This window comes from Buceros rhinoceros, unplaced genomic scaffold (genome assembly GCF_000710305.1).
Source record: "Buceros rhinoceros silvestris isolate BGI_N320 unplaced genomic scaffold, ASM71030v1 scaffold3172, whole genome shotgun sequence".
Taxonomy (NCBI): domain Eukaryota; kingdom Metazoa; phylum Chordata; class Aves; order Bucerotiformes; family Bucerotidae; genus Buceros; species Buceros rhinoceros.
In genome coordinates, this window is record NW_010400482.1 from 67,333 (window position 1) to 79,952 (window position 12,620).

The 12,620-nt window shown below is 36.8% G+C and overlaps 1 protein-coding gene across 1 annotated transcript in view; it reads left to right on the forward strand.

Annotated features, from left to right (window-relative positions):
* PIK3C2G (phosphatidylinositol-4-phosphate 3-kinase, catalytic subunit type 2 gamma) overlaps positions 1–4,642 on the forward strand; it is a gene marked incomplete at both ends in the record, with an annotated part of 67,656 nt that extends 63,014 nt beyond the window's left edge. The window contains 2 exons of the mRNA XM_010131862.1: positions 1,668–1,804; positions 4,473–4,642. Coding sequence (XP_010130164.1) covers positions 1,668–1,804; positions 4,473–4,642 — 307 coding nt within the window. The remainder of the gene's footprint in view (positions 1–1,667; positions 1,805–4,472) is intronic.
* Between the last annotated feature and the right edge of the window lie 7,978 nt (positions 4,643–12,620).

Below are 12,620 nucleotides of genomic sequence, written 5' to 3' on the forward strand. Positions count from 1 at the left end.
CCTCAGAAACTACCTGTAGGCAAGCGATGACAGCTTTGCAATGTTGATTTTGAAATATTACTCTTGCAATTTGTACTGCATAGGGCAGGCTTGATTCGTCCGAAAGCGTTATTTCTTTCTTTTGTGGTTGTCATAGCAGAGCTATAGCAGGGATACCAATTGCTTGCTAAAAAAATTTAATGGCAGCAATAAGCTTACTACTTTCTACTGACTCTCCAAATCTTCTGCTGAAAATAATCCTTGCACAAATGGATTACTGATGTATCCAAATTACCTCCTGTACAAAAACTATTAAAATAAATAAACACCCTCCCCCCTCAAAATCATTGCTTCCTGAGCCACAAAGAGAAAATGAGAGAGGATGAATGATCCAAAGGAAGCAGGAGAAATTATAGATGAGTTTATGCACATGGCAGGTGGTTATGGTGATCTGAAAAAGACTCCTCACTTCTTTGTAGAGATGGGAGTTCAGCTTCAAAGGCAAATTATACAAGAATACTATTTCTGAATATAATATTATAGTCTCTCATATATGCTAACACTTTTACCAAGAAAAATACAGGGGTTATCTGCAAATAATATTCTCTGTCTGACAGTCCTTTCAGCACCATAGCAGCAGAAAACCTCTCAGGGGCTGACAAATTTTCCACACAACATCTTTCCTTATGAGTTACAGAAGTGTTAATATAATTGATTTAAAGTCAATGATTAAGGATAAAAGGACCAAGTGACATATCTATGGTCAAACAGGACATGTGCTTTAAGTAGATTTGTGTACCCAGGCCTTCCAAGTCCTAGGCTAATGACTTGCTCCATGGGACACCTTTTCCACACAAGGGTGATAAGAAGTGATAATTCCATGTTCATGGGAACACAGAAATCACTTTTCACAGAAATATGGAAAGCAGATAAAGCACTGGTAGAATGCCGCTTTCCCAGCATGGTGTAGTAGAGGAGCCTGTCACCGAGTGAAATTGTTAGAGCCAGTCCTTCCTGTAATGCAGAGTTGCAGGATGACGTGCCAGGGTACCACATGTGGGGACAGGGACAGAAAGCTGGCAAGTCAGGTCTTGGTTCCAAAAAAGGAATTAAGTGAATGCAGTAGAGATAGAGGATTCAAGTGAAGCATTGCAAAATGTTTGGCTTCTCTCTGCAGTTCAAAGTCCCAGTTTATGTCATACTGGATCAGACTGATTTCTGCACTATCTTGTATCCTTTCTCCCAGCTATGATCAGCATCACATACTGCAGAAAAATTAGTGTAGCGTTCTAGACAATAAACACATAGGAAACAATGTTATATTTTATAGTAAAGTTCTGATCCTATTTTTTGTAGATTTGTGTTGGTTTTATACACATTCTACCCACTTTGAATTTCATTAAATAGTTGGCCTTGTTGGTACCTTAAGACAGTACTGTCATTGTTGCTTTTATTTCTCAGTTGCATAACTGACACTTTTTATTAAGTGTACTTTGGTTTTAGTTTCCAAAGAGAGGGAGAAAAGCAATCCTAATCTATATTAACTATTGCATTCATTATTTTATGAGCTTTTAGGCATGTATTGTGTTCTGCATAGAATGATGCAACAGGAGGCAGTATGCATTGACGGTCTTCATATCTTTTTAAAATTGAAGACTTTTCAAGCAAACTCTTTTCTATCTGCTTAGGATTGGTACAGATGGTGCCAGATGCTACTACACTAGCAAAGATCCACAGGGAGTCTGGACTGATAGGACCATTGAAGGAAAACACAATTAAAAAATGGTTCCGTCATCATCATCCTATGGAATCAAGTTACCAAGAGGTAAAATTGTAATGAAGCTTATTATACATTTCATGTTTTACCATGGAAAAACAGAAACCAAATGGTAGTAATCAGCAAAACTAAATGACAGACATAAGACAAACAAGTCACATGTATAGAAGCCAGGGAAGTGGCTTAAATGACACCCTCTTTCTAAGGAGATACCGCTCTGGATCAGGCGCATTTTCTATAAAAATGTTTTGAAATTTAGTAGTAAAGTTAAAAAATTTAGTAGTAAAGTTAAATTAAAAATAGAAGTAGAGATTAAGTATTGAACTCAAAATCATTTTTTTTTTAGGTCAGCTCTCTAAATACTTTATATCTTAGTGGATTTCCTGTGTTTGGAATTGACCATGTCAATACCCTCAGGTTTAGAAAGCTGTTTTGTCAAAACTACCTAGTCATATGATACATACGATCATGCTTTGCGTATCACATCGTGGGATCCTGTGTAATGCATCTGATTTTATGAAACTAAACATTATGCATAAGCCAAAAAATTGGAATTTTTATTTATAGAAGCCGAGTTTTCCCAAGGAGCTCTTTCTATTAATTCTTTGTTGGCTGAGCATGTTCTGAGGCCCATGAAAAACCTTTTAATGTTTGTGTTGCTGGAACAATTTTTAGAACCCTGCTTTGTGCCCACAGTAGATTAGTAGCCATAATTTGAAATGTAAAGGGCAGTTTTGAGTGTTTGCCACTCTGAAAATGAAGTGCTTTTATAACAGTTTATTAGTAGGCTTATAGCATATATGTTTGATAAACTTCAGTAGTTCTTTAGTTATTCCATAGGCATTTGTTCATCCGCGTTTTCAGTAAGAATGCTCGAATTCCTAGTGTAACATCTGTAATCCTCCAGTTAAAGAGGAACAATCTGTATAGAGGTTTTTTTTACACATTTGTATGTTTACAGTGTTATGGTAGAACTGTAGCTGACATTTCAGTTGAAAAGTGAGATGCTATTAGTTATTGATTAAAAACATTTCTTGCTGCTGCAGTTTGTAAAAAGTACCATTAATATGGAATATTCTAAAACCAATATCTACCCATTTTCTTTCAGTTTTTTAAATGTCAGATCTGATTGCATAGGGCATACATAAAATTACTACTATGCAGTAGCTGGCGAATGAACCTTTCTTTACTCAATAATTTTTTACTCATATAATACTGTATCTAAGGTGCTCAAAACCCCAATGTAGAATAAGCCTTAATATCCTCATTTTACAGTTGGGTGAACAAAATCACAGAAAACTTGGGTGTGCTATCCAAGGTCATCAGTGAGCAAGCAGTACAGTTACACTGCTGTATGAATGTGTATTCAGCCAGCTCTTGTGTCGTGGCCCAAGTCTTCCACAGTGCTGTCATCTGTATCAGCCTTTGCATGTGGCACCCTGCATCTACAGGCAAACCCTCGATGCTGAAGTAATGATTTACCTTGGCTAATGTAGGTTTTATCCAAAAACATAAAGACCACAGATTAGGATTGTTTGGGTTTCTATATAAATTAATTACATTGTGATTTAGATGCATGGGAAATTAAGACTTCTGAAGAAGAACTGCATTTTCAGTTCTTAAACCGTAGCAGATAAGATTAAAAGAAAAAAAGATGAAAGCTATTCTTACGCTTCCTGGTAGAAAAGTGATCATCATTTGAATCAGGAATAATTCTTTCCTGGAAGAGGACACTGAATATGTGTGAAGTGAAAGAGGTTGGATAGGTTCTACTAGGAGTCGTCACAGTTGTTAAATACTTCCCCCTGAAGTTAGCAGAAAACTTAGAATCCACCTTTGAGTGTTTGGTGAGAGACCATTAGCTAGTACATTTTCCTATGCCTGCCATGGGCACATTTTTGGCAAAGAGCAATGCCACAATGTAATGTTGTAAAGACATTCATTAGACAGATCTGAATGACCCAGTCGACTCACGTGAAGATAACTAACCATGAAGGTACGCATTTCCACCACGTAAAAGAGCATCAGAGGAGTAGGTTATATTAAGTACATCTAACAGACTGTTTTTTTGCTTTAATCATTCTTTTGGGTCTCTCTGCACAGTAGCAGGTTTGATTCCATAGTCTATTTGGGTTTGCAGATGCTCTGAGCAGAAAACAATGTAGTCTTTCTTTGTTTCCATTCATTTCTGTAAACTGGGGTTTAATTCTTTGGGTTGGAATATTGAGACTTGATTAACTAGGATTTGAGAAAGGCAATTGAGTTCTGGAGAAAAAAGACCTGTGTAGGTACAGAGCAGTACAGTGGCTGTAAAATAACCTACTTTCTTTACAAAGCAAATGGTTAAATTTGTGGATTTCCAACTAATTTCTGAACAATCATTTTTACAATATACATGCTGTCTATTGAACAGAAAATGTCAGCTTCCTGGCAAGAAGCTGGCTTTTCTTAGGTACCTCTTCCTCTCAGAAGTATTCCATAGAATTCTAAGTATCCATAAACCACAAGGTGAAAACTCATGCATAAAACTGTTCTCGCATTGTAACTTTGCAATTTGCATATTACTTGTTTGAGTACCATTCCTACAAATAACTCTCTGTTAAAGTTTTAGCAACATGTGTAGCACCTGTAGAAGGACAATTTTTGGTTTTCTTGTTTGTGTCACAAGTAAATATGTCTGTATATTTCCAGTAAGTGCTTTTGTTTTACTAACTAGGCAATAAGGAATTTCTTTCATTCCTGCGCTGGCTGGTGTGTTGTTACTTTTATTCTGGGAGTTTGTGATCGACATAGTGACAACATAATGCTGACAAATGATGGACGCATGTTCCACATAGATTTTGGAAGATTTTTAGGTCATGCACAGATGTTTGGAAGCATACGAAGGTTAGTATCACGCACATAGTAAACTTTAAAGCAATGTTCTGAAATTTCACAGTCTTATCAACTCTCATGGAAGAAAATGCAAGATAGATCACGGGGGTTTTTTCTTTCAGAATTTTCCAAAACAATATATTTTTGTTATTCACAAACCATCTAAAAAAAATACAGGAATGACTGGAAAAGGAATTAAAAGATGTTGGAGATCCCCTTTAAGTCTAAAAAAAAAAAAATTCTAGATCCTTCTTTCGTCAGAGATTTGCATGATGCAGTTCAGTAATGACTGGAATAGTAGACAGGCCTATGCCAAAAGAATTCTGATGTCTGTTGTTTTTTTCTGACACAGGAGTGTTCCTAGAATGGATCCAAACCCATAGATTAATCTAATTAACCACTTTCTTTCCATATTCAGAGATGAAACCAGGTTTTCCAGATAAACACGGAGAATAATTACATTATACCTCTGTGGGCAAAATTGTGAACTCTTTCATTATCTTTTGAAGTTTTACATCTAATCACACTGAGCTCAGGGGCTGTTTCACAAATATCTGATTTTACCTAAACAAGATTGTTATTTTTCTGTGTTTATATCTATCTGTGTTTGTATCCATGATGAGGACAAATAAATTAGTGCGATCATGTATTCTGGTTCCTATGTGAATATATTGTGGAGGAATGAATTGGGATGGAATAAGAATAGGCAGGATAATACCAGTATGTGCAGAACGCAAAGAAGCTCTTATAGCAGAGCAGAGAATGGATAAACGATCCCTAATACTGGCAAGATGAGTAGCGTGTGTGTGTAGGTGATGTTCTTCCATGTTTCCTAATAATTTCCAGAACTAGTCCCAGAATTAAGTTTGAGCTAATTGTTCATTCCTCCTTTCTTTCTCTCTCTCTCTCTCTCTCTTTTTTTTTTAAGCTGGCTTTTGACTATTCTAGGCTATCTCAGTGTGTTAGACAGGAATAACAGCGTGGGAGTATTGATATGAGGGAAGCTGATGGGGATAATAAGTACTTCTAAGCTAGACAGTCAAAAGATTTAGTTGCAGTGTTCAGAATTATCATCAATCATTCAAGATACGCTCCTTTAATCCTACTTATTTGCTGTGGAAAGAATAAAGCAGAACAGGGTAATATAAAAAGACATCCATGCACACTCCAAGTTGAGTGCTGCATCCCTCACTCCAGCACATCTCCTTTCGGATCCTAACAGGAGTGAGTAATTTTACATGAGCAAAGAATTATCTAGTTTGAGTGAACAACAGGAGGGTGCAAATATAAGGGGGTACACAACAACCGAATTTAAACAGATAGCATATAATAGCAATAATAAAAACAGATGTTAATTTTACTGTTTTACAACTCTGTCATACTACACCTTTTTATTAAGTCTATGAAACTGAGTTAAAATATAATCTTCTATGCTCTTCTGTAAAGAGCAACCATTTTTTCCTTTTTCTCCATGCAGTATATGGCTTTTAAACAATAGAATAAAATAATACATTTGAGGACACCAATTCATGAGTGCCTTCATGGTTCCATAGCAAAACTAGGACTCAATCACACTGAACAGCAGGTTGTGAACATCATGGGATAACGGCTGTTTTCCTCATACCTACAAGCAGCTGAGCAGATACAATGTTAATGTCTATAGTTTTTATGAAATATAGCCTAGTATAGGAACACAGGGATATCACATTTTTACATGCCATAGATTTCAGGTGCTCTTAAAATTCAAAACACTTAGTGCTGTTTGTATCTACTCATTCCCACAAGGCAAGTCCTGAAATAGGTTTAGCCTCTGGTTTCTTTAATAGCTCTTTATATTAGATTTTTCTTTTAGTTGTTTGTACCATCAACAATATCATACCCCTAAAATAATATTGATAAAACAGCAGCACAATTCTTTCAAATCTTTAGAATTATTAGTGCTGACCCTTGGCGTTTAGTATAGTAGATACTAGATATATACTTGTGAAGTTCTACAGGTGGCTTTAAAGAATGAAGAGCATCTGATACAAATCCCTACACATGCAACTGATCTTTACACACATCACAGGAAGTTGTGGGTTTGGTTTTGTTTTGTTTTAATTAAATCTATGGAAATGAAGAAAGGCTTTTAGAAAAGGAGGCCCTGTTTGAACTGTTTGGAACAGTCATTCCTTTCAGAATTTAGGAAGCTGCTTGCTACAGCTGTCCATTTTCTGTTCCTTGGGAGCGTTTTTTGCTGTTACCAAACTCTTATTCCTCATAAAGCTTCATGAGGATAGATGCTCTGCAGTATTCTGCTTATGGGGCATTTCTTCTGATGTAAGTGAAAGGCATACGTAGCAGCTTTGAGAATCGCATGCTGTCATGCATGGGCTGCAGTTCTTTCCATCAAATCCAATACGAGTCTTGAGAGAACCCTTTGAAGCTGATATGATTCATGCAGTCATGCTCACTTTTGCATTCAGGATTGTATAACACCCCAGCAAGGGATTCCTTAACTTCTCTAATTCGTGTCCTCATCTTTAAGTGATGTCCAATAAATCTGCTCAGTTTTCATTCCAAGGCACAAATCAGTAGCTCAGCTCCTACTAATTTCAGAGGGAAAAGGAATCAGCACTTTTCTCTTTTCCAGTTCCATGTACCTTTACAGTGCGGCCAATATGTTAAATAGTACTAATAACCTGTCTTTACTTAGATCTCAGAACTAGTGTTTCAGAAGGAGTGTTGGAGGGAGACATATGATATATCTAACCAAAAGCATAATAACAGACCTTGGCAGAAGAATTATTCCCTAAGTCCCATAGGGAACTTTCCTACTGAACCATGAGATTTCATTATCTCCTTTTTTTTTTTTTTTTAAATCATATTGGATGACACGTTTTGTTAGCAGTAATAAAATACTTTTCCTCTCATTCCTTAATCCAGCCACCACATTTGACCGTACATTCCCCTAAAGTGGTGAATTCTGCAAATACGCTTCAGACTGTATGAAGAAACATTTCTCATTTAATTTCGTATAACTGTCCTAATCTTTATCTACTGCATATTCTGTGGCAATCATCTTAGACCCACTTCAACCTAAATAGGTGTAATATTATCCAGGTAATCATTCTGGACTAGGTCAGTTATCAAATGGTACAGAAGGTGTCTGGCTCATGGTTGTACCTGCCACGCTCTCTTCACTTTTGTTTTCTTCTTTTCTGTTCTGACCAGTTCCTTTTGAAGATTCCTTCTTTGGTGAAATAAGTAAAAAGGGATTTATTTAAATCCTGTGCTAACTGAACTAATCCTAACTTCACCAGTCTCATCTTCTCCACTACCAGTCACTTCCAGCAGCATCTCCTATATTTTTTCAGTCAGTCATGTGTAGCCTGAAATCTGTTGGCAATATATGGAGTAGTCCAGGCTCGTGGCATACTGTAAATTCACCTTCTGATAACCTAGGTATCCATTCTTTTTTTTTTTGTAAATACCCAGTCATCCCGATTATTTACAACACTCACTGGCCTTTCTTTTCCCTGATCTGAATCACAGAGACCTTTGTATCTTTGCCAAACTAATCCTGCATCTTGGCGTGGTTTTCCCAGAAGTTAAATCTGCTAAGCTGGCTTTCTTCTACAGAGTTAATTAGTAGGGGAAGGCTAACTATTCCACTGGGAAAGTCCAGTTTTTTGAAGGAAGTTTCAAAAATATGGGAAAATTATTTTTCCCACACTTTCTTCTGTCAGTGTTTTCATCTACTGAAAAACACTTAAGAAAGTCTGAGCATGTGGAAAAGTAGAAGTGCCTCTTTTTATTTTAAAAGTAACACATTTCATTTTTAGTGTTAATAACCTAAAATTAGTGTTACTGTCTCACTGGAAGTGTTTATTTGAAAAAAATGTTCTTTTCAGGTATTTCTTTCTAAAAAAGAAAAGTTGGCATATGGACAGGGAAAAATAAGTTGCTTTCTGCATTCTTTGACTACATTGCGTCTACACGTGTTCTGTCTGGGGAAGGAGAAAGATAGGAATTTGAGAATTTCACATTTTATGTTTTTCTTTTTGCCTTTTGAAAGTTTTATTTGGGATTCTCACCAAAGGAAGAGTCTAAAACTGGAAAGTAGAAACTTGAGGTATAATCACTGTACGTTTTCTAAATCTATGCATGGAAACTGTTGGACTAACATATATTACCTGCTGAAAGATTTCATTATGAATTTATTAATTCATTTTCTGCAATTTACATTTATTTTTCTGACCTGCTTGGTCTGGAGTTATTAGTTTGTGTGAACTGCTAACTCTTAAATCTTTGCCACATCCAGTTTCAGCACTTCCTGTATGCCACCCTCCAAAAATCTCTAACTGAAATCCTGGCAAGATTTAATTTCATGACTTAAAGCACCTTAAGCACCCCAATGATCTTAATAAGATTATACAGATGTTTAAAGATAGTCTACACGTCTTTGTGTAAAGACTGAAAGGCGAAATATGCATAAGGACCTAAAGGTTAAACAATGTCACCTCCAAGGTGACAAGGCATAAATGGTCTTGAATTTATGAGGCAAGAAGGTCCAACACTTCTGAAAACTCGAGTGTCTCTAATTGCTCAGACTTAAACACCAAAAGCACAAGTTGAGTCTGAGAACATATGAACAGCAGCAGTTGCAGTCGTGCATTTCAGACACATTCCTGTTATCTTTGTCTGCCTTGAAGAGTAGGTGTTTATTGTTGCTGTTTTGATGCTTTCTCCAATTATCAAGCCTGAATGGTAGTTCACCCTTTACCATTGGTTGTTTATTTTCAGTAATAGCGTCTTGTGGAGATCATTCAGCTAAGTCTTTTTGAAATTTGAGTAAATCGTGTTCACTCTCCATTTTTTATCCTTAATTTTTTTGGTTATCCTTTTCAAAGTACCCAGACAGTTAAGGGAGAGACCATTTCTTCGCATATGCTGTCTGTATGGATTTGACCCTAGCCAGTTTAGTTCATCTAAGTGCCTTGTTGTCAAGCTGAATGGAATTTCCTGGAACCCAATTCTCATTTGTCAAAATTCTCAGTATCCTTCTTGGCTTTTCACTCAGTTTAAGCATGTCATAAACTGCTTTTCTATCTTCAAGAACAGCATCTTTCTTGAAGTAGTCATCGTGTATTCTCCTTGACGATCATCTGCGCTAGAGAAATTGTGAACAGAAGGCCCACAATCCCAATTGAATTGCCTTCAGAGCCACCAATGGCATTCTCTCCACTTTGGGAGATTTACTGAACATGAGATATTTAAGTGAGTCTGTATCAGTATCCTGTTTTAAAGATTTCTTCCTACCCTCTCTTCTCTTCTTCTCTTTCTATTAGTCACCCTGTGATTTTTTTTGTAGAATGTGACTCTAAAGACAGGAAGTCTTACAATAAAACAGAAATAAAAGGGGAAAAAGACATCACGTTCGTTGCCTATTTTGATTATATGTTTTTATTTGTTATCCTTTTCAAAGTATAACTGTTTACTGTTATATATAAAGACATATATTTTCTCTTTCCTGCTTCCATCAGAAACATTTTATTGTATCATCTCTTTCTCCAAAAGCTTTCTAGACATACCTTTTTATTTTCAGGGGGTTCTATTCTCACACACAGTCAAGTACACATCAAGCACTTTTAAATTAATCTCTGTTGCTTGGTCTTCGTATCTTTTTCTGCTTGTTCTGCACTCTACACCTTTGTCCTTCATCCTTAGCTGGAAAGCATACTGATACCTTCAATTCATGTAGGATTTCATCGCCTGCCCTAAGGAATTTCTGTGCAATCCTATTTCTTCATCACTGGTTGATTTCTCTATTTTGCCTGGTGATATACAAATCTCCTGCAGCCATCTATTACTGTGTTTTCCAATAGCCATCTCATACTGGAAAGACCTCTTAGCTTAATATTCAATAGCTGTGGGATATAACCCCACTTGTTCTATTTATTTTAAGGCAACTTTTAGGTCTCAGATTTAATTTTTTTTTTCTACTCAGGGACAGTCAGAACACAAAAAGCAGTTGACCAACAATTTCTTTTAGCAAGAGGAATTGCTCCAGTCTTCTTGTGAATTAACTCTTAAGTGTTTTAGCAATAGGGTTAATAATAAACTCCTGAGAACCTAGAAAATTTCATGCACTAGGAAGATAGTAAAAGGCATCAGGAATGCTGTACTGAGCACTTTCAGATATAAGGATTGAGGGTGAAGTATATAAAGGACTTAAATCCATCTCAAAGTTGTTATGCATCTGACTGCTGGTGACTTTGAGTGCAGGCTGCCTTACTCGGTTCAGAAGGCACCCGAGCTGGACACAGTACTGCTTTTTAACCAGTCAATAGGAGATATACTTGGTTGCAACAGAGCAGTATTTGAAACTGTTAAAGACATATATGTTCTTAAAGCAGATTATGTCTTCTTTCAGGGAGGATTTGTTTTGGATTCTGCCAAAATATATGATCAGCTGACTGTACGAAATGGTTAAAATTCTGTGACACAAATGAATAAATTCTGTGGTTAGACTGCACAGTAACTAGTGATCACAGCAGAGACTGGGGCAATGCAGCCAGAGTGAAAACCATGAAGAAAAGCATCAAACTAGTTTCTGCTTTCCCATCATGTTTCTTGCAAGGTCAGGTTCCAGATGAGTCCCTGTGGCAATACATGCTGCAAATACTAGGTCTACACTATGAGCCGTAGCCTTGTCTAACCTGAGCTGGCACCGTTTGTGTTAGCTATACCATCACTTAGCATAGTAATCATATGGGAACAGGAATGATCAAATCTCCATGATTTAGAAACTCACTCACTTGATTTGACCCACAGTGAAAGGGATTTTAGTTAAGTCACATTTCCGTGCACTTTGCACAGGCAAAGGGACACAAATAAATATTTACTATGACTCAGTTTATGTGGGGAAACTACATTTTAACAGAGTGATGAATAAGAGCCCTTAGCTCAGGCGATGATTATAGCTTGTTTTCTACCATATCCGTTAAGCATGATTAAATCTCAATGTAACCAATTCAATTACTGACAGAAACAGATAAATCTTTGAGAATAAGCCGGTCCAATGTTTCTTTTACTACTGAATAAAATAGCAAGTATGTCCAACATGGTGATTTTACTGGAAAGCTATCATTAAGGCTCTGATAGTGAAAAATAATAATAGCAAAGCTGATATACACATAAGAAGAACTAACTTAATGAATAAATAAGACCATAATGGTTTAAAGACTGTCCTCGGTTACCTAAGGAATTCAAGTTTGATTTTTCTGCCTCTACAGAGAGATGTTAACATAAAAATAATGTGGGTAAAACTAATCAGAAATTAGATTTCCAAGTTGTAGTTAGAAAATCTTTTATGCAGTAGATACATCAAACAGCAGCATAAATGGCAGAAACCATGGAGTGAAAACCATGTTATCCTGTCCAGACTTCAGTCCTGGTCCTTTGGTTGAAGAACGTAGGTGAAAAGTATTAGATGAACATTTTGATTGTCCAGGCCATGTAGTTTACCTGAGCCAAGGATGCTCAGGGCAGTCAGGAATCTTTCTGTGTAAGTATTAAGGGAATAAGGTCAACACTTAATTCAGACCAGTTTACCCAGGGCTATGTCCAGCTCAATCTTTGAAACCTCCAGGATAACCTCTCCAGGCAAATTGTTTCGATATTTAATTATCCTCATAGAGAAGGGTATTTTTCTTACGGCCTGTCAGAACATCAGCTCTTTCAATTTTCTCTCTTTTTCTTACCTGGATCCATCTGTTTCATAACCTTCTATAGATACTAGAAGATTTCTATTTGGTCTTCTGAAAACCTCATCTCCTGGGGGCACAAGCCCACTTTCCTCAGTCTCTTCTCATAGCAAAGTGCTCTAGTCCCCAAACATCTTGGTGGCCCACTGCTGAACTTACTCTAGTTTAGCAACTGTTGCGGTTTGAGGGGGGGCTGTTCCTCCCACCGAAAGGATGCAACAGACTGGTGTGTTTTGGCTGGG